This window comes from Dasypus novemcinctus, chromosome 3 (genome assembly GCF_030445035.2).
Source record: "Dasypus novemcinctus isolate mDasNov1 chromosome 3, mDasNov1.1.hap2, whole genome shotgun sequence".
In the NCBI taxonomy this organism is placed as follows: Eukaryota; Metazoa; Chordata; class Mammalia; order Cingulata; family Dasypodidae; genus Dasypus; species Dasypus novemcinctus.
The window spans coordinates 138519656-138542236 of record NC_080675.1 but is presented as its reverse complement, the minus strand read 5'-3'; the positions used below and the strand labels follow the sequence as shown (position 1 = coordinate 138542236).

Below are 22581 nucleotides of genomic sequence, written 5' to 3'. Positions count from 1 at the left end.
GTTTTTCTCTTTAGTTTAGGGCTTCCTGCCCTTTCTCCCTTGCTGGTTGTGCAGTAGGAGCCAAGGATGTAGTTGGTGCTATAGGTTGTGGAGGCTCAAGCTGCCTTCATTGCCCCAGGGACTGATGAAGCTTCTTCCAACTTTCTCCTTTGCCAGGGGTAGGGACAGAGTCACAGCTGTGTGGAATAAACCAAGTCGTGCATGCCTAGACTGTAGTTGCCCAGAGAGACTGATGAGGCTTCATGCCCCTTTCTGCCCTGCCTGGGGCAGGGATGGAGCTGCAGGTGTGGGCAGCAGTCTATGCAGTACATGTCCAATATGGCCGCATTTGCCCTAGTAGACTTCCGATTATTCAGTTTGTGCCAGCCAAAGGTACCTGAAGTTACCTGGATAGGCTATTGCGGGGGTGGGGGGGGGCGGGGGGGCCCGCCAGCCTCCTCCCTTCCAGAGGTGGGGCTGAAGCTTAGACTATAGTTCCAGACCAATCTGGGTAAAAGAAACTGGTTCCTACGTCACTGTGATTTTTGATCCTGGCTTCCCCTCAGGCTGGGAGTGGAGTCAAAATGGCAGCTACCAGCCTTTTTCCAACTTGAACAGATTCACACCCTAGCTGTTCCTAGAGTTATACTTCAGCCAGCCGAATTTATTAATCAGTAGCCAACCATCTCTTCCTTCCCTCATTTGGGGAAATGGAGCTTCAAATTCCAGCCACAGAATAGCTCCTGGGGTAGCTTGCACTGCCAAAGTAGGATAATCCCTGGCCTCTTGTCTTGACTGGTAATTACCTGGAGAGGCTGATGCTTCCTCCTTGCCAGCTTCCTCCTTACCAAGGTGGGACTGGGGCTTAGGCTAGATCTGCAATCTGATCTGGATGTAAGGAAGCCGGTTCCTACCCACACTGTGATTTTCAGTCCACCCCACCTCCCCTTGCGGCTGGCACGTAGTTAAGATTGCGACTCCTAGCCTCTTTGTGACTTTACAGGCTCAAACTTTAGTTGTTCTTAGGATTATTCTTTAGCCTGCTGAATTTACTCATCAGTTGCTAAAGTTGGTGCTCAACCTTCTCTTCCTCCCCTTTTTTTGGGAAATGGAGCTTTCAATTCCAGCCACAGAATAGCTCCCGAGGCGGCTTGTGCCTCCAATGGAGGATGGGTACTGGCCTCCGTGGCGTGGAGCCTCTACTTACGAATCTTCTCTGCAGATGCAGATACTTACGAATCTTCTCTCCAGATGGGATCTTTCTCTTCTGGTCTCCTGGAGTCTCCAAACAGGTGCTTCAGCTAGGTCCAGAGAGCTCTGGGTGTTTACTAACTGCCCTGTAGCAGGAGCTGACTCTAGGAGCTCCTTACTCCACCTCCATCTTGCTGGTTCCAGCAAAAAAAAAAAATTGTCTTTCAATTCATTAATTTGCTTTTGGAAATTTGTGTGCATCTTGTTAATTAATTCTCTCAAATCCAGTGTCTCCTGTGGGGCTTTGTTATACTCTTTTTCTTGAGTCATCTCTTCCATTTTCTCAGAATGGCTCATAATATTTTGCTGATGGCTAGGCATCTGATTAAGATGGTGGTTTACTCAATGTTCAATTTCTCTTTTTTGGGGATTTAATGGAGGGAGGCTGTGTGTTACTACTGTTTTTCGATTCTTTTTCTTTTTTTTTTAAGATTTATTTATTTTCCCCCCTTCCCTATCCCCTTCCCCTCCTCCCACCCTGCTGTTTTTTCTGTCTGTGTTGGTTTTTTTCTCATTTTCTCTCCTCTAGGATTCACTGGGATTTGATCCTGGAGACCTCTGATGGGGAGAGAGGTTCCCTGTCAATTGTGCCACTTCAGTTTCTGGTTTCTGCTGCACTTCACCTTGACTCTCCCCTTGTCTCTCTTTTGATGTGTCGTCATCTTGCTGCATGACTCACTTGCGCAGGGCACTGGCTCACCACGCAGGCACTTGCGCCGGCACTGCCTTGCCTCACGGGCATGCTTTCTCTTCTTCCTTTTCACCAGGAGGCCCCAAGGATCAAACTCAAGTCCTCCCGTGTGGTAGGCAGAAGCTCCATCACTTGACCCACATCCACTTCTCTGTTCTTTGATTCTTATTTTGACCTTGATCATTAGGATTTTTCCTGTTAGTTGCTCAATACTGGGCTTTGGACCCAGTAATGGGTTGCAGACCGCCTTCCTAGGGCCTTGGGGAAGGAGGTTATAAAGGTCAGAAAAAGCCTCTCTTATTTATTTTTAATTTTCTCAAGTGCACTTCCTTGGTTTGCTAGCTGATGGTGTTCTTTGTCAGCCCTCTCAGCTCAATGCCTGGTCAGAGTGTTTGAATTTTGTCATCGCGGTTCCTCTCCTTTTTCCCTCTCTCTTTTGGGCAGCATCCAGCCTTCACCTGGTGTCCTAAATCCTAGAAGTTCTTTTTCCAGGCCATTTCAGCCTGTTCTCTAGCTATTTTTCTGGAAGGAAAGAGAGTCCTGTGTCTTTCTGGTCTGCTATCCTCCTGGAAGTCTCTGGCAAAAATTTTAAACTTTAGTAATGTCAGAGTTGGCTGGCCCATCCATGTGCTGTTGGTGAAATGTGAATTAGAATCTTTTTTTTTCCTTTCAAAACAAATAAATACTTCCCCTCCCTCCTCCCTGTTCCTTGTAACGTCTAATCTCCCATCTCTACAAATTTTCTGTTTCTAGTCATCTCTTTGAAGTGATATACAATATTTGCCCTAATGTACCATTCTTATTTCACTGAGCATAATGTTTTCAAGGTTTTTCCATATTACAGGATGTCTCATAACTCCACTCTTTCTTATAGCCATAATATTCAGTATTCCATTGTGTGTATTTACCACAGTGGGTTTATCCATTCATTTGTAGATGCACAGTTGGGTTCCTTCCAGCTTTTGGCTGTTTTAAATAATGCTGCTATAAGCATTGGTGTGCAAGTATCTGGTTGAAACCCTATTTTAATTTTCTTTGAGTATATACCTAGAAGTGGAATTACCAGGTCGTATGGTAGTTCTTTATTTAAATTTTTGAGGGAGTACCATATTGCTTTTTTTTTAATGAGAACCATCCATGTGGGTGTGAAGTGGTATCATGTGGTTTTTTGTTTTTTTTTTTTTAAGATTTATTTATTTATTTATTCCCCCCCCCCCCCTCCCTGGTTGTCTGTTTTCTGTGTCTATTTGCTGCGTCTTGTTTCTTTGGCCGCTTCTGTTGTCGTCAGCGGCATGGGAAGTGTGGGCGGTGCCATTCCTGGGCAGGCTGCACTTTCTTTTCACGCTGGGCGGCTTTCCTCATGGGCGCACTCCTTGCGCGTGGGGCTCCCCCACGTGGGGGACATCCTTGCGTGGCACGGCACTCCTTGCGTGCATCAGCACTGCGCATGGCCAGCTCCACACGGGTCAAGGAGGCCCGGGGTTTGAACCGCGGACCTCCCATATGGTAGACGGACGCCCTAACCACTGGGCCAAAGTCCGTTTCCCTATCATGTGGTTTTGATCTGTATTTCTCTAATGTCTAATGATGTTGACTATCTTTTCATATATTTACTGACCATTTGTATATTTTCTTTTAAGAAATTTCTGTTCACATCTTTGCCCATTTTTAATGGGGGTTAGCATAACTATTTTTGAGGGTAATTTGACATTTTCTATTTAAATTTTAAATAACATCTTTTTATCCAGCAAATCTAGTTGCAGATAAATATCCTTCAGAAATGCACAGATACCTAGATATATTTGTTCTAGAACAGTGCTGTCCAATAGAAATATAAAGTGAGCCTTACTTGTAATTTTTAATTTTCTTGGAGCCACTAGAATAGTTAATTATGAGATATTTTCCTATTTTCTGTAAACTAAGTCTGAAATCTGGTGTGCATTGAACCCTACAGAACATCTCTATTTGAACTAGCCACATTTCAAGTGCTTGATAGCCACATGTAATTAGTAGCTTACTGTATCAGTGCAATTCTCGAATGTTCTCTGCTAGCTTGTTTGTAAAAGCAAAAATCGAGGCAACTAAATGTTCTATCAATTCAGCATTAATAATCAATTATTATAATTCCATATAGCCAGTGTTGAGAGATATTGGTGTAATGGGGAAATGTCCAAGTTGTGTTATGAAAATAAGTTGTAAAATAGTACATAAAATTTAGCTCTGTTTTAATATATTTTGTGCGTGTGTGTTAGTATGCCCTATACACAGAGGGAAAAAAACATTCTAGAGTAGGGATCAGCAGTTATAGCTGGTAGGCCAAACCCCACCCTCTATTTTCTTATAAAGTTTTGTTAAAACACAGACATGTTCATTTGTTTATGTATGGCTGATTTCATGCTATAATGGCAAGTTGAATAGTTTCAGCAGAGTCTCTTTGGGTTTTTTTGTGTTTGTTTTTTGTTTTTTTTAAAGATTTATTTTTTGTTTATTTCCCTCCTCTTCCCTGCCCCCCCCAATTGTCTTCTCTCTGTGTCCATTTGCTGTGTGTTCTTCTGTGTCCACTTCTGTCCTTATCAGCAGTACTGGGAATCTGTGTTTCTATTGTTGTTGTGTCATCTTGCTGTGTCAGCTCTCCCTATGTGCAGCGCCATTCTCGGGCAGGCTGCACTTTCTTTCGCACTGGGTGGCTCTCCTTATGGGGCGCACTCCTTGCACATGGGGCTCCCCTATGCGGGGGACACCCCTGCGTGGCACGGCACTCCTTTTGCGCATCAGTACTGTGCATGGGCCAGCTCCACATGGGTCATGGAGGCCCAGGGTTTGAACCATGGACCTCCCATGTGGTAGGTGGATACCCTAATCACTGGGCCAAGTTTGCTTCCCAGCAGAGTCTCTTTGGCCCCATAAAGCCTAAAAGAATTTTTATCTGTCCCTTTCCAGAAATACTTTGTCAACCTTTGCTCTAGAGGAGCACATACGAAATTTTCTACTACCCAATTCTATGTAATGATGTCACTGGAGACGTGCACATTTTATGTTGTCTGTTTTTTCTTTTTTTTTCTTTTTAATGTTCTCAATATTTGTAATTAGAAAAAATAATATACTTTTAAAAGGAAAACTCATAGTTAGTCACGCAGATATAGACAGATTCTTTATATTCCCCTAACTCCGGGGTTTTCAGCTAGATGGTATTTCCTACTGTTCAGTGTGAAGGGTTGCCTTTAGATTATAATTGGAGCCAATCAAAGTTTCCCTAGGAGTGCTTTTGAAAAATGTAGCCTCCCTCTACTCCCTATGAACCAGGGGTTCTTAACCTTTTTTGTTCCACAGACCCCCTTCCTAAGTCTACCCTACAGAGTATATTATTTAATAAATGTATCACACCCATACCAACATGTCCTGAGAAGAATAATGGTTTTTTTTTTCGTTTCAAGGCAAGCTCATGGACACTCCTTATTAAGAAACCCTGCTATAAACTAAGTTCTAGGAGCTTTCCTGGCACTTGTATAGGGGATAGACAGTTGTACCATTTCCTTAATATTATGGTAGACTCTGCTGCTCCTCATTAGTATAAGTCTCTTTGAGCTTCTACTGTTTTTACCCCCAGTTTTTGTAAATTTATAAAGGCTATGCTTTTTGCAAACTACATCAACACTACCTTTCTAACACAACAGTAACCACATGTTTGGGAGTTGTCTAACTTCCCAGAGGCAGTGTAGTCAGACCATGCAAATACCATGACTATGGGAGGGAGTGTGGAAACCAAGATAAAAAGAATTTGCTTTGATAAGGTACATGGACACTCCCATTCCAACCTATTTAATGGGAAAAGATCCTCATGGTTCCCATCCTCCTGGTATTTCCATAGAGCTTCCATCTGTGGAAAGCTAAAACTACAGAATAGAATAGAATATATTTTTCTCTTTCAAAAAGATTATTTTAAAGTTATTTAAATAAAAATATATAGGAGATTGCTAGGTATCTCCAGAACAAAGCAAGGGTATAAAGACTTAAGGATAACATTTAACATTTAACTGGTATTTACTTCGTTTCAAATCTTTATAACTTTCAATTATTTATAACTCTTGCTTAGGTCGGTATTGTTTCCATTTTATAGATAGGGAAGCTTTATCAGAGAATTATCAAATGTTAATTGTGAGAAGTAAGATTGAAATGTTGAATATCATCTAAAGTACTGCTTCTTTGGATACACAGCTCTTATATTTTCCTTATAGTGACATCTGAAAGATTTTTGAGACTTCTAAAAGGGATGTTACCAATATAAATGACTAAAGGTCAAAATAGTCTTTCTCATGGATAATCCTATACTATATTAATTACTGTGGTCTTATATGATATAGAGAAAGGAATATGGGATTACTTTTTTTAAAAAGATTTATTTACTTTTTTCCCCCCACCCTTCCCCAGATGCCCACCATCGTCTGTCTGTTCATTGTTTGCTGGCCTTCTCCAGGAGGTACCGGGCTGAACCCGGGACCTCCCCCATGGGAGGCAAGTGCCCAATGGCCTGAGCCACATCTGTTTCTTGCAGGCTGCGGCGCCTGCTGTCTTGTGTCATCTGCTCATTGCGCAGGTGCAGCGTCTAGCTTGTTGCAGCAGGTGTGATGTCTGCTTGTCTTCTTTAGGATGCACTGGGACCTTCCATGTGGTAGGCAGGTGCTCAACTGGTTGAGCCACATCCACTTTCCTGTGGGATTAATTTTAATAATGATTACAGCAAAATAGACGTCAATATTCCAGATAATCAGATAAGACTTATTTTTATTGAAGTTATACTAAAAATCAATATAAAAAGTAGAAAAATGATATTGTTAAAATACTACTAACTCATTACATTCATAGGATACCATCCAGTTTTTCAAATCCCTCTCCTACACATCATTGGACTTAACTGGCATGATAATTATGAGGTAGATAGGACCAGGGTTATTCACTCTTCTCTTACAGAATTAGAAACCAAGGCTCACAGAAGATGTTGATGGTCAAACCAGGCCTGGAATCCAGCTCTTCTGTCCCCTACACTAGTGTTTGTTCCATGCACATCCAGACAGCATTTCAGTGCTATAGTTAACTGTGCCTACAACCTGAAATAGTTCTTAAGTGGATGCTCTCAATACCCAGATTAGTAGCCAGTAATTCTCAGGCTTGTTTTAGGTATGGTTAAGTGAAGGATATTCAGCTGATATTAAGATTCCCATTTGTGCCTGATTCATTTGAGACCATAGGCTCATCCATGTAGAAAAGTTGTCTAGTCTGTAAAATGGGTATAACCTCTTCTTCCTTAGATTGCCCAGGGACATTGCTTCTGGGCCAAGTGGCAAATCATAGCAAGGAGAAATTAGAGGTTTTGAGACATGTGAAATGCTGTGAGCAGGCACCATGACCCAGAGTTACCAGGTAATTCTCAGTGGTGATGTTTAGTACTGCCTCGTTCATGTCAGTAGAGGACAAGGCATTTTATAACACTTGACAAATTCCTGAATTCTTCGTGAAGAAACTTACTGTGATTTCTCCTTTAACCTCTGTGCTCACAGAATGAACTTATCATCATTATTACCAGTGTGTAGTCAGAATGTGCCTACAAGGAGCTATTGTAGGCCTGAGAAAATTAACAGGACAGCATTCAAATAATGAGCCGTGGTTCTCCAGTCTGTGAACCCTCTCTCCTCAACTTTTTGTTTTTGCTGGGTTTTTTACCCCAGCTTTTTCTTTTGACATTTTCAAGTCTCCAGGAAAGTTGAAAATATAATGCAGTGTTCCCCAATATACTCATAACCTGGATTAATGAATTAAGATTTTGCCACATGTGCTTTAACTCTTTGTATGATTGTATGTGTATATGTGTGTGTATGGTTTTGCTAAACTATTTGAAAATAAGTTGTAGACATCATCACACTTCCATCTTTAAACACTTTAGCCTGCATCTCCTAAGAACAAAAACATTCTCTCATTTAAATACCACCACCATTGTCATAACTAAGAAAATTATTAATAATTCCATAATTCCATATAATCCATATCAGATTGCTCCTAGACATCCCCAAAATTAATTTTATGGTATCCAGGATTTAATCAAGGTTTATACATTGCATTTGGTTATGTCTCTTCAGTCTCTTTCAATCTTAGCCTCTTTTAATCTCTTTTAAATATGTAATAGTCACCTCTGACTCTTTTTAATTTTTTTAAGACTTAGTCTTTATTTTGAAGAGTCCAACCTAGTTGTCTATAGAATTTCCCACATATTGGATTTATCTGATTTTTTCCCCTCATGATTAGATTCAGAGAAAAATTTTTTGCCAAGAATACTATATGGATAGTATTGAATACTTCTTATTATATCCTATCAGGAGATCAGTAAGTCTGGTTGTTCCACTAATGAATGATGCTAAAATTGATTACCAGCAGAAACTGGGGTCTGCCTTGGGCAAATAAAAATTTAACATTGTAGGATACTTTTCCTAAATGTACAGCATTGTTGTAGTTTAAAAACAAAACAAAATACTTAGTAGGAATAATAAATATTTCCAGGCTAGAAATGATGGTGGATGTAGATTACTAATAGCTAGTGTTCACTCTGCCTGCCCTTGTCTCTTTTAGTAAGTACCCCAAAATCTCATGTTAAATATTTCCTCCCACTTTCCTTTTCATGACTGTTCTGGAAGTTTTTGCAAATAACTGCTGATGAGGACTCAGATTTAGAAAAAGATAAGAATATACACAATATTTATGGAGGGAGAATAATACTAATAGACACACTTATTGAGCCTACAGTGTGCCAGGCACTGGGCAAAGCACTTCCTGTGGATTGTCCACACAATACCCAATTAGGTAAATACCTTTATCTCCCTCATTTTACAGATTAGAAAGGTCAGGCACAGAAAGATTGAGGATTTTGCCCAAGGACCCACAGCAAGTAAGTGGTGGAGCTGGGGTTCAAACCCAGGGGTGATATAACTCTAGAGCCCAGGTCTTACTTATTTTGCTATGCTTCCTCCATTATTGTGTACCAGGTATTGTACTAGATGCTATCTCATCCATTTTCTCATATAATTCTCACATCAGCCTGTAAGAAACCATCTCAAATAGATTGTTACTTACCCAAGGGCAATTCTATCCGAACCGTTTATCCTATTTTGTGGTTCTCTCCCATGTTTCAGCCAAGGTCTTTAACAGCAGAGTGGTTTGTCCAGCGGGGTCCCTTTTCCCACTCCCCAGCACCCACATAAACAGGAATCATGTGCTGGAAATGAAACCAGGTGACAGAAGCAGCTGCACAAGCAAGAGAAGCCTGATCGGGTCCACATTAACCAGATGGCAGGAGTGAGAGCCTTCATTTACAGTTCGGGGACCATCATGACACTGAACCTGAAATAAAGGTTGTTGAAATAAGACTGGTCTTTCAAGGGATAGTGTTTCCTTACCGTCTGCCCTCTCACCAGAGAGGATATGGCAGTCTTGTTATTTCAAATAACTTCAAACCGATGGTCAAAGCCATGAAGAGATTTCTAAAGGAAAGTGTGATTGTTTGTAGTTTCTGGTATCCACTGTTGATTTCCTTTTCCTTTTTATTTTTTTAGGAGGTGCCAGGGAGTGAACCTTGGACCTCATACACAGGAGACACGCACTCAACCACTGAGCTACATCCACTACACCTTGATTTCCTCTTTAGATGTTTTTTTTTTTATATCAAGGCTGTGTGTCTATAGAGTTATAGCATCATAAACTAAGAAAAGTAGAATTACCTATCGTGTTCAAGGTATCAAAGTGATTTTAACCTTTAGAAGTCAGCTGTGCAGTTATTTTTTATTTAATAAAGAACTATATGCATTTTGCAATCTGAAAGAATCTACATGTAAGAAGGGAATAATAGGACCTATTTCACGGGATTTGTGAAGATGAAACTTACACGTGTGCGCACGCGCACACACACACAATGTAGGCAGAGTTCCTGGCATAGGGCAGGCATTCAATCTGGACGTTATTATCGTTATATTATTACATCAATGAATTTAGTGTTCTCCTGTGTAATGGATCTGGAAACCTCGATGTAATACACTTTTCCTAAATTAGAATAGCGGGCCTCTCACCTCAGGAAAACAAACATTCTAGATACTGCATGGTTAGGTACTAAGTTAGAGGCCAGAGCTCCCATAATGATCCTCCCTGATGCTGGCAGGAGGCTCCTATTGCCATGGTACTTGTCACACTCTGTCTTTCTGTTTCAGGTGGTTAGCTCAACCAATGGAGAGCTGAATGCCGATGACCCTACTGGAGCCCATTCCAATGCACCAATCACAGCTCAGGCCGAGGTGGAGGTAGTGGAAGAAGCTAAGTACGTTCATCTTTCAAGGGGGTTCTTGAGTCATGGATTGAAAATCTTTCCTTTGTCTCTTCCTCTCTCTGTGCTGCCCATGTCAGACTGAATTTCTCGTGCTTGTGTCCACAGCTTTCTTCCTTTGACCATTTTTGGGTTTTGTTTTTTTTTTTGCATGGTACCTTAAGGCTGCTGCTGCCCTTCTTTAGCTGTGAATTCTGAGAGAACGGTCATATTTTTCTAGTCCACCTGAGGCAAAAAACATAGTCAACTAAAAGAATTGTGTTATAAGCAGATAGTAGCCATGAGCTTTTTGCTGCACTAGAGTTTCTTGTTCTATATGGAATACAGATTAAAATCTGTTCATGTAAACCAGATAAGCCATGCTTAACAGCATTCAATTTCTGGTCTTTAGCTAACAACTCTGAGTGTATATTCCTGGATCATGGGTTTCAGGGCCATTTTTCTTTCTCTCAAATGATTCTGGACTCAGGGAGACTTATTTAAGTCACTCAAGAAAAAGATTCTACACCTCTGAGTGAAAGAGTTTTTGGGAAGGAAGGGAAGTCACATTAATCCCAAGAAGATGAGGCAGTAGTCCTCATTCCCTTTTCTGCTTTTCTTGCTTGTGTATGTCTTGCCCTGCCCATACCACCAGCCACCCATCCCTTGGTGCTCTCTGCATGGTCTGTGTTTAAACCCTTAGAATCTGGGGTGGACTGTGAAATAATTGACGGTTCTGCTGTAAAACAGCATTTCTATCACTTACTTTCCTGTTTCCCCCTGTCCCAAATTCAGGGCCAAATTCAAACTCCAAGGAGACATCAGGTAGGGAGATAGGTTCCTAACGAGTCCATAAACGTTACCAGTTCTGATATGGGTCACCTTTCCTTGCAATCCCTTTGAGAATATTCAAGATATCCCAATATCATGTTTTCTGAAGTAAGTAACATTTATAGTAATATTGTGTCTTAAGTGATCTCTTGAGCCTCCAGATAGCCTAAAGACAAGCCAGAACAAGTTTATGTCTCTGGATGTAAGACGGTAAGAGGCCAGCCAAGATCTGCATTCTTCTTCCTTCCAGAAGTACTTCCCATGCTTATCTCACCCACTCCTTTCCTCTCTTGTCCATCTGTCTGGTGAGCTAACTTTGCCATTAAAAGGTCCTTTTATTGTAAAGCCAGAAGCTTAAGGATTCCTACAGTAGATAGAAAGGAACCAAGGATGACTTGGACTCTTTCTGCCATGTCCCTTTTGACTGTAGGCAGCTTCAGATGCTCCTCTCCTGGTTTATGTAGGCACAGATGATATAAAAAGAGAAAACAGGGGGGTTTTATGCCAGAAGGAGACCATTTTTAATAAGAAAACATGCTCCCTATTCTCAGGGACTCTGGAGTTCTTCATGGTATTCAGTGTTTCGGTTTCCATGATAAAACTGCATTCACCCAAATAAACAATATGGTACCTCCCACCTTCTAGGGTTCTTAGCCCTGACTGCACTTTGGAATTGCCAGGGACATCTTAGAAAATACAAATGTCTGAGTTCTGGCCCTAGAGATTCTGATTTAATTTATCTGGGTTGTGGCCTAAGCCTCAGGGGTTTTTTAAGGTTCAGGTGATTCTAATGCATAGCCAAGGTTGGAAACCACTATACTGGATAGTCTCACCCAAACATTGTCTGGGCTTATTCTGAACAATAGCTGTACCCATTTCACACTACCCCTATCTCAGTTCACCTAGAAGTATAGCTCTGAATTTAAATCTAAATTTAAATTTATATTTTGAATACAAATTTGAATAGGCTTTCGTTTTATAATATGCCCTACACAGGTTTATATGAACCCATTCATCTCATTTCATTTTGGTAAATGTGTACTCTAATTGTGTATGTGAGTGTGGTGTTTATGTCCTGTATGTAAGATAGGGGTTCATTCACATAGAGATTTCAATATGATATATTCAGCTCTGGAATACTATAAGCCCTAGGATGTAAAGAGAGTTTAAATTCTTCCCATTTAGCAAGAAAGGTCACTGTACCTTTTTGTCCCCAGCTCCATGTTGGGGCCAAATGTTATCTAAAAACTTATGGCTTGGGACATTTTGTGTGCTGACTCCCCTGATGCTTTTGTGAGCTATCACTCTGTCTTGCCCAGGGAACTATTAGGATACATGTGGCTTCTAAATTTGTGCTGCTTCTGGAAGGAGCTAAAACCTGGCTTTTCCAGGCAAGAACAGCTCATCTGATAGCAAAACACCATGATGCTGATCATGTGGATAGTCTGGACATGCTAAAATTTAACACTTTAAACACCAGAAGAGAGGTTATCACGACAATAGATTGGGCTAGGAAAATTATTGGTAGAGAACAAAAACAATAGAATTGCAACAGCAGCTTAATAGCTAAAATTTCCTGCACACGGCTCTACTTTCAAGATACTCTGTCCTTGAAGATGTGATCTTGTAATCAAAAGCACCTGGACCCAGCGTTGTCTCAGTGAAGTTTTTCTTCAAATGTTGCCGTCCCTTTAAAATGTTGGGATTGGCGGGCTTCTACAGAATTTAGTTCTGTTTACACAAATCATTGCTGGAATAAAATGCAATTTGTAGCGCCCCCCCCCCCCAAAAAAAGGACACATGTGTTACTCTTTTTTGGCCTTCTATGTGTATGGTAGGATGGATGGGGATAGCCGTATGTGCACCTCATTGGTCACCTTCACAGGAAGAAGTCACAGCTAGAGAGGCATAAGATGTCCCAAACGACCCTCATTGCACGCACCTGTGATGCCATTTGTCCATATGGGTGAAAGGGAACCATCTCCTTTATTGAAATTTAACGTGGGGGCTTCACTTCCAAGTTTTTGATTTTGGGTTCTTCACCTGGTTTGTTTTGTGTAAAGGAGGAGAGAAATAATGGGGTTTTGTTTTTTCATTCTTCGTACAAAATGAACATTTTGTCTTGCCTTTTCCTATAGCTGCTGGACACATATCCTCTTTTAATTAAGTATTGTTGGAAGGGTGAGAAGGGCAAGGAATTTTTTGGTCAATTTTTCTTGTAGTAAGAAAGCAAGGAATTTTTGGTTATCAACTAACTTTTAACTATAACTTAGCAAATGAGAGCCTCATTTCTCTGGAGCAATAATAAGAATGGGGTTTAGGCTTTTCTTTGGCAGTTATACGTAATCCAGAGCAGCAAACGTCGTTATTTTGATTCATTTCCTAATTAGATAAGCCTTTTCTCCCTCTTTAGAGGAAGAACTAATAGCCAGCTGCTTTGGTTAGGCAAGGTGACCAGGTAGAAGGTCTAGGAACTTCTCTGTCCATCAGAATAGTTGAAAGGTTAGCTTAACATTATACAGTAAAACTTTGGGTAGGGACCAAAATGGTTTGGCCTTGGTACTTGGCTGGGTTCTTAAAGGCAGGGTCATTTGCTCTTTCTCCTACTATCTCCCTGCCAATTGCTCAGGAATGGGCTTCCACCAACTGATATCTCTCCCCCTCACTGATATCCAGTTCCCACCTTGATGCTTCTGTTAGGCTTCTGCTTTCACCTGCCCCACTTGAGAGTGGGGATCAAGTAGCCTGGGCCTATTTACTCCACCTTGGCCAACGACGAAACTAAACACAGACATATAACTGCATGTTTGCATGGCTCACAGGGAGTCGCTTCCATCTCACCTCTGTGAACTAATATCTCTCTTTCTCTCTTTCTTCCTTTCTGTGTTTTTCTCTTTACACACTCTGTAGCTGCCTGAAAATGCTCAACCTGTGGTGAGTCCCTCTCTCTAGTCCACATGCAAGGGTTGTGGACCAGACTAGGCTGGGATTGGCAAGGCCAAACAATGCCTTAGGAACATTGGATGGCTTCCATATGCCACCTTATTCCCAAAACTGGGGAATTGGAGCCACAAGGTGGGGATGGTGCAGGGTTATACCCAGGAATTAATCTTTTCCTTCTTTCAAACCCACCTCATTGCTGCCTCCTCCTCCCAAAAGAGTGTCCCACCCCAAATTATTTATTTTTAGCTGAGTAAATTTTCTCCCAAATTAATAGGATCACATATTATCAGAAGGAAAGGGACAGATGTAGGAGGACAAGGTTACTATATCATTTGTTTTTATTATTCCTAACAACCCAAGGATAGTGCTATAGCCAGATAATCTCACATTCTGCAGCTTGGTCTCTAACCTGGAAATCAGCTGCTTGGGAAACAGACTTTTCTTTTCAGTTGAGCTGGTTCCTCAATGTGTAAAGTATGAGTCTCTCAAAAAGAGAGAACTTGTTCTTGGGGGAAGAGATGGACATTTTATTGTTGTTTTTGTTGTTGTGGGGTTTTTTTTGTTTGTTTTTTGTCTATTGTCTTTTTTTCCCTGTAAGAGAGTATAGTGAGCCAAGGGCTAACTCACCTAATGAGATGCTGAGCACTGTCTTTTACACTTTTGGAAAAGATTCCTTGAATGCATTCTTGGGAACAACATGGGGGATGTGAAAGAGGAAGCCCTAAAAAATCCATGTGTAGTGAGAAAATAGTCTTGCTTCCCCAGCTTTTCTCCTAGATACAGCCTATGACCTTGCAGATGCACATGAGCTTGTTGGCCTGGTACAGTCTGGAATTGTACCTCTCCCACAGTGTTTGAATGCATAGGGTCAAATTCCACACAGTGATAACAGCCTGCTGGACTCTATGACTGCCTTGTTTCTACTTGTTTTCAGTGACTGGGTTGGACACCATTTTCTAAACCTTACCTTTCTAAGCCAAATCTCCTCGAGAGGTTTCCTTAGGGACAGGGATGAAGTAAGGATAACAAATGGGCTTTATGAAGATGGAACTTTATAGTCATGAGGCATCAAGGAGTACCTCTGGCCTATTCATTCAGCAGTCTTTATAATAGGACATTGTCACAGTCTAGCTTTTTCCTGAGAGGTGTCAGTCACATGACTGACTGGATTAGTCATCAAATACTTAAGAGTCTACTCTGCACGCCTCTAACTGTGTGCTTGGAACTTTAGGGGTTTCCAACAACAGGCCCTACCCCAAAGAGTTTAGGTACCATCTAGTTGGATAAGTAAGACATATACACAAAATAAAAGTAATTCTCCTGGACAGTTATTGTCCCTCAAGGGGATGAAGGTGTGAGAGATCACTGTAGACAGCAAGGGGTTAAGAAAGACTTCATGGATACTTCAGGACTTGAACCCCAGGTATCAAAGCAAAGGACAAATGTCCAAGTATAGCAAAGAAGGAGAACATATAGCAAGGGAATCACTAAAAAGGGAGTAATCAGGACATTGTAAGGGAGCAATCAGGACATTGTAAAAATGGCAATGACCCAGAGACCCAGGGGAGGAATTCTTCGTGGCCTGTGAGTAGGGAGACTGGATTAATTCTGACTCTAGCATGTCCAGAACTTTGGGTCATCCAAATAATCAAAGAATCAACTGGACGGGAGCCTGAGACACAGAGGGCTTCATCATCTGCTGTCATTCTTTTTTGAGAGTATGCCAGCTGTATGAAATGAGTCAGTAGGTTTGGTCTAGGAATAAGTTTAATAGGTCTCATTACTGGGAGTCACCACAAAAGCCAAAGAATTGAAGAGCAGAGGGTTGCTTCCTTACAGAGAGAATTGGTAAAAGCTTCTGCTACTGCTAAAGATTTAACTTCAATCACTAGAAAAAATTAATCTCGGGCTTTAAATGTAAAATATTCCAGGTTTTCTAAACTACAATTCACACTTTCTTCCAGGCAGGTAAATTCAGCCTTACATATCAGGTTATGATATGCTTGTAAGCAGACATTAATCCTTATTAATGGCTTGCATCAGGGGAGGTAAAAGAGAAGTCATTTTATATTTTGAAATGAACCTAAACAGTATTTCAGACTTTTTTGATTGCTTTTATTTAGAAAAGCAAAATCATCACCTTAGCATTCTACAAAAAGAGTAAGAATAGAAATTGACTTAAATGTTAATGATCCCTCTGAAAATCATGACTGATTGGGAACAGGTAAGTCTACTAAAATATTGTTACCCAATGAGATTTAATTTGCCTTCCTTTATATTAACTTAAGGATATTCCACTTTAAAATGTCCATTCTCTAAAGCATATGTCCAGAAAAAGACTATTCTTTCATGAATCATTGCACAGGTATTCCAGTGAGGACTGTTTTAAATAATCAAAACTGTTGGTCATTATTTAAAAGAATGTATCTAGTCTCCAAATACATGTGACACTTTGTTTAATGATGTATTCATACTCATTAATAGTACATTGCAAAATGTAAATGGATTAAACTCTCCAAACACAGAAACTAACGGTAAGGATAAAGAAGCATGGCCCAACTATATACTCTCTGAAAGAGTCTCACCTTAAATTCAAAATTAGATTGAAAGTGAAAAGATAGAAAAAAATTTTCCATCTAAGTAGTAACCACAAAAGAGAGCTAGAGTAGCTATACTCATATCAGATAAAATAGACTTTAAGTTAAAAACTGTTACGAGGGACAAAGATGGTTATAATGTACTAAAAAAGGGGTCAACAAGAAGACTTAACAAAATATACCTAACAGAACCCCCAAAATATATAAAGAAAATACTGAAATTTGAAGGGAGAAATAGACATTCTAATTAGTATTAGAAGACTTGACTTTACCAAACAATGTTCAGTAGTATATAGAACATCTGGACAGAAGATCAGTAAGGAAATACAAGACTTGAACGATACTCTAAACCAACTTGACCTAACAGATATATAAAGAACACTTCACCCAACAGCTGGAGAATACATTTTTCTTGAGTGCATATGAATCATTCCCCAGGAGAAACCATATCTTTGGTCACAAAACAAGTCTCTATTAATTCAAAAATACTGAAATCATGCAACGTATCTTCTCCAGACACAGAGGAATGAAGCTGGAAATCAATAACAGAGGGACAAATGTGAAATTCACAGATATGTGAAAATTAAACAATATAATCTTAAACAACCAGTGGGTCAAAGAGGAAATCACAAAGGGAAATTAGGAAATATCTTAAGACAAATGAAAATAAAATAACAAAATATATGGGGTTCAGCAAAGGCAATGTTGAGAGGCAAATTTATAGCTCTAAATGCTTACATTAAAAAAAAAAAGATTTCAAATCAGTGACCTACACTTAAAACTGGAAGAACTAGAAAAAGAAGAGCAAATTAAACCCAGAGTGAGCAGGAGGAAAGAAATAAAAAAGCTTAGAGGAGAGACAAATGAAATAGAAATGAAAAAAAACAAACCCTGAAGAAATCAACAAAACCAAAAGTTGTTCTTTGAAAAGATCAATAAAATCGACAAATGTTTAGCTAGACTTATGGCGGGGGAGGGGAAGAGGACACAAATAACTATAATCAGGGAAGCAAATTTGGCTCAACAGATAGAGCATCCACCTACCACGTGGGAGGTCCAGGGTTCAAACCCAGGGCCTACTGACCTGCATGATGAGCTGGCCCACGCACAGTGCTGATGTGCACAAGGAGTGCCCCCACGTAGGTGGATCCCCACGTGCAAGGAGTGCACCCTGCAAGGAGAGCTGCCCTGTGTGAAAAAAAGTACAGCCTGCCCGGGAGTGGCGCCACACACACACAGAGCTGACACAGCAAGATGATGCAACAAAAAGAGACACAGATTCCCGGTGCCATTGGCAAGAATGCAAGTGGACATAGAAGAACACACAGTGAATGGACACAAAGAGCTGACAACAGGGCAGGGGGAAGGTGAGAAAAGTAAATTTAAAAATTTTCTTTAAAAAAACAACACAGCAAATGGACAGAGAGAGTAAACAGTGGAGGGAGAAGGGAAAAATAAATTAATCTTTTAAAAACTCAAAGAAGACCTGAATGAATGTAAGGATATTCCATGTTCATGGATTGGAAGACTAAATACATTTTTCTTCCCCAAAGCAATTTACAGGTTCGAAGCAATTCTAATCAGAATTCCAACAACTTTCTTTGCAGAAATATAAAATTCATAAAGAAAGGTAAAGGACCCTGAATAGCCAAAAAGAAAGAAAATGAGGTTGGAGGACACATAATTCCCAATACTAAAACTTATTACAAAGCCACAGTAATCAAAACAACATATTACTGGCACAAAGACGTGTAGACCAATGGAAAGTTCAGAAACTGACCCTCACATTTATGGCTAAATTGAACTTTGACAAGGGGCAAACCTACTCAATTGGGAAAGAAAAGTCTTTTCAACAAAAATGTTTATGAAACAACTTTATCATGAAAGTTAAATGACAGCCTACATGATGGCAGAAAATATTTGGAATCCACATATCTGATAAGGGTTTACTATCCAGAATATGTGAAGAAATCCTTTAACTCATTAACAAAAAGACAACCCAATTGAAAAATTGGCAACAGACTTGAATAGACATTTCTCCAAAGAAGATATTCAAATGGGGAAGCAGATGTGGCTCAGGTGATAGGCCTCCACCTACCATATGGAAGGATCCAGGTTCAATCCTTGGGTCCCCTGGTGAAAAAGAAGAAGAGAAAGTGTGCCTGCATGGCAAGCCAAGTGCCCACATGGTGAGCCACCTGTGCAAGTGTCTGTGTGGCGAGCCAGTGCCCACACAAATGAGTCACACAGCAAGATGATGACGCATCAAAAGAGAGATGAAGGGGAGAGTCAAGGTGAAGCACAGCAGAGACCAGGAACTGAGGTGGCGCAATTGACAGGGAACCTCTCTCTACATCAGAAGTCCCCAGGATCAAATCCCAGTGAATCCTAGAGGAGAAACACAAGAAGACAAAAAGAGAAATTAATACAGAAGATCACAGAGCGAATGGACACAGACAGCAAAAACAGCAAGGTGGGGGAGGGGGGGGAAGGGGAAAATAAAAAAAAAAAAAAAAGAAGTTATACAAATGACCAAAAAGCACAGAGAGCATGATCAACATAACATTAACAATTAGGATTAGGGAAATGCAAATCAAATCCAAGAGAGACCGTTTCACACCACTAGAGTGGCCACTATTACAGTTAATATAACTTATGGATGATAGTTTAACAGTAATTTTGTAAGATTTTATAGCAATGGCAAGAAGATATTTTTTCAGTACTAAGGGACAACAATAGGGTGGTATAAGGGAGTATGGGATTTTCCCTTCTGGAATAATGAAACCATTCTAAAATTGACTGAGGAGATTCTAAAATCTTAAAATGCTGGTGAAAATGAGAGCCACTTTGAATGGATTGTTCATAGCATGGGACTGTATAACACAGCGGATCCAGTGGTGGAAGATGGACTGTGGTTAACAGGACAAATATGAGAACGTTTTCTCCTAAATGATAAGAAATATATAATACAATATAGGATGTTAATAATTCGGTGGGTTGGGGGAAAAACACACCAAATGTAAGATAATGGGCTATAGTTTGTAGTAATTTTTTTTTTTTTTTCGGTATCAGGGCCAGGGATTAAACCCAGGACTTCATGTGTGGGAAGCCGGCACTCAGCCCCTGAGCCACATTAGCTTCCCTGAGTTGTTTTATTTATTTTATTTTCCGTTTTTTTGTTTTTGTTTTTGTTTTTGTTTTTAGGAGGCATTGGGGACTGAACCTGGGAACGTCCCTTGTGGGAAGCAGGCACTCAACCACTTGAGCCACATCTGTTCCCCCAGTAGTAATATTTTGAAGATGCTCTTAACGTAGTTTGTAACAAATGTTTCACAACAATTCAAGGAGGTGGTGGTGGGGGGATTCATGGGAAGCTTGTATTATGATGCACATGTTTGTTTTATAAATTCACAAATTTTACTCTACATTTATTGCTTATTGTATGTTCATGTATCAGTGATATACTTCAATAAAATTTTATTTTAAAACAAGAGGTCCTACACCTCAACAATAAAAAGACAAATGAGGGAAGCAGATGTGGCTCAATCAGTTGGACACCCACTTACCACATGGGAGGTCCTGGGGTTTGGGTTCCGGTGCCTCCAGCAGAAGACAAGCAGACACTTGCATCTGCCGCAATGAGAGCTAGAAGCCTGTACCCTGCCACAAGAGGTAGATGCCGCACTCTGCAACAATGAGCAGATGCCTAAATGAACAGATGCCACAAAACCAGCAGATGCCACAGCCCGCAGGGAGCAGGCGTGGTTCAGGCTATTGGGCATTCCCCTCCCATGTGGGAGGTCCCATGTTCAGTTTGCAGTGCCTCCTGGAGAAGGTGAGAAGTCTGAGTAGACAGACAAGAGAACCATCTGGGGGAGGAATGGGGGATAAATTAAGTTAAATAAATCTTAAAAAAAAAAAAGACAAATGACCCCCCCCCCCCAAAAGAAAGGGAAAATTACAAGTGTTGGAAAGGAAATGGAATGCTCATTCATTGTTGGTGAGATGTAAAATGGTACAGCTACTGTGGAAGACAGTTTGGCAGTTCCTCAGAAAGTTAAGTATAGAATTACCATATGATCTGGCAATCCCACTTCTAGGTATATATTCAAAAGAATTGAAAATAGGGACTCAAACAGATATTTACACACCGATGTTCATAGCATTATTTACAGTTGCTAAAAGATGGAAGCAACCCAAGTAACCATCAACCAATGGATAAGCAAAATGTGATATACACACTCAATGGAATATTATTCAGCCATAAAAAGGAACAAAGTCCTGATACATGTGACAACATGGATGAACCTTGGAGACATCATGTTGAGTGAAATAATCCAGACACAAAAGAACAAATATGGGTTGATGTCACTAATAGGAAATAATTAGAATAAGCAAGTTCACAGAGTCAGAATCTAAAATAAAGGTTACCATGGAGTGGGGTGGGGGTAGGGAATAATAGGGAAATAAGGCTTAAAATTTAGTCTTTTGGGGATGGAGAAGTTTTGGTAATTGGTGGTGGTACAACATTGTGAATGTAATTAACAGCACCAAATTATATATTTAAATGTGGTTAAAAAGGGGAAGCGGATGTGTTTCAAGCAGTTGGGCTCCCGTCTACCATATGGGAGGTCCTAGGTTTGATTCCCTGGGGCCTTCTGGTGAGGGCGAGCTGGCCCACACTACAGAGAGCTGGCACAGCAAGATGATGCAACAAAGGGAGACACAGAAGAGAGACAGGGAGATGAGGTGGCTCAAGCAGGTGAGTGTCTCTCTCCCACAACAAAGGTCTCAGGATCAGTTCCCAGTGCCTCTTAAAGAAAGAGAAGAAAAGACGAGCAGACACGGAAGAACACACAGTGAATGGACACAGAAGAGCAGAGAGCAAGCCCAAGCAGTGGGGGGGCGGGTAATAAATGTGGTCAAATGGGTGAAATTTTAGGTTGAATATAAGTTGCTAGAATAAAAAATAAATCCATGGAAGGGAGCAGATGTAACTCAAGTGGTTGAGCACCTGCTTGCCATGTCTGAGGTCTCGGGTTTGATCCCTGGTACCTCCAAAAAACAAACGAAAAAAACCAACTCTCATTGGGGAGTGGATATAGCTCAGTGGTTGAGTGCTGGCTTCCCACGTACAAGGTCCTAGATTCAATCTCTTGTACCTCCTTTAAAAAAAAAAAAAATCCATGGAAATGCACTGCACAAACATTGCACCCTAAATTAGTCCATGGACTGTAGTTAATAGTACAATTATCAAAAATTGGTGTTTCATTAACACCAATGAAAGGTTAATAATAGGATAGTATATGGGAACCCTGTTGATACATGATTTTTCTATAAACTCAGAACTTCTCTAATTAAAAAAGATCATAAATGCCATTGATTTTTTAAAAATATTTTATAAAACCCTTTTAAGCTCCTGTATCTGCAATTTCCATGTTTGATTCATTCAAATATGGTAAAAACCGATCATCTATCAAATTTTTATTTTTGCATTCTAAGAAACTGTGCTTTTACTAACTGATCCATTAGGTATAGGATATCAAACACGTGACTAAAAAGGAAATCTTAGCTATAGTGTAGAATTTTGGGGTATAGGAGGTAAGCAACAAGTCTTTTTTTCCATATGAATTAAACCTGAAGGCAGTGAGCCTAAGGGACCCGAAGTTATACTTCCAGTTTTACTCCCCATCCATCATCTGGTATCTTTGACTCATCTGCCATCTTTTGCCCCTCACATTCTCATTTCCATTGTGTCAGCTCCAGGAAAGGACACATCTTTTGTACCAGCCATGCCAAGCCCTCATCACCCCTTCTGGAGTCATCACTGCCTGAAAAAGAGTGATGTTCCCTATTCCAATGACAGCAGTGAGGAGGGGATGACACTCAGGCCAAGGGATATGCTAGAGCTGTGCCTGTTCCCCTGAGATAGCTCTGGAAGGCTCATGAAG

General features: G+C 40.5%; 1 protein-coding gene across 10 annotated transcripts in view; it reads left to right on the top strand.

Moving 5' to 3' along the window:
- The window catches only part of CSNK1G1 (casein kinase 1 gamma 1), a 193361-nt gene that overhangs the window by 164049 nt on the left and 6731 nt on the right, over nt 1-22581 (top strand). For 5 of the 10 annotated variants that reach the window (XR_011648439.1, XM_058294327.2, XM_058294329.2 and 2 more), the window contains one exon: nt 10168-10274. Coding sequence is in view for 9 of the 10 variants with exons in the window: in XM_058294327.2 (XP_058150310.1) it covers nt 10168-10274 (107 nt within the window). In the remaining variant the exon portion in view is untranslated. The other 5 variants (XM_012528308.4, XM_012528307.4, XM_058294326.2 and 2 more) reach the window with 3 other exon arrangements.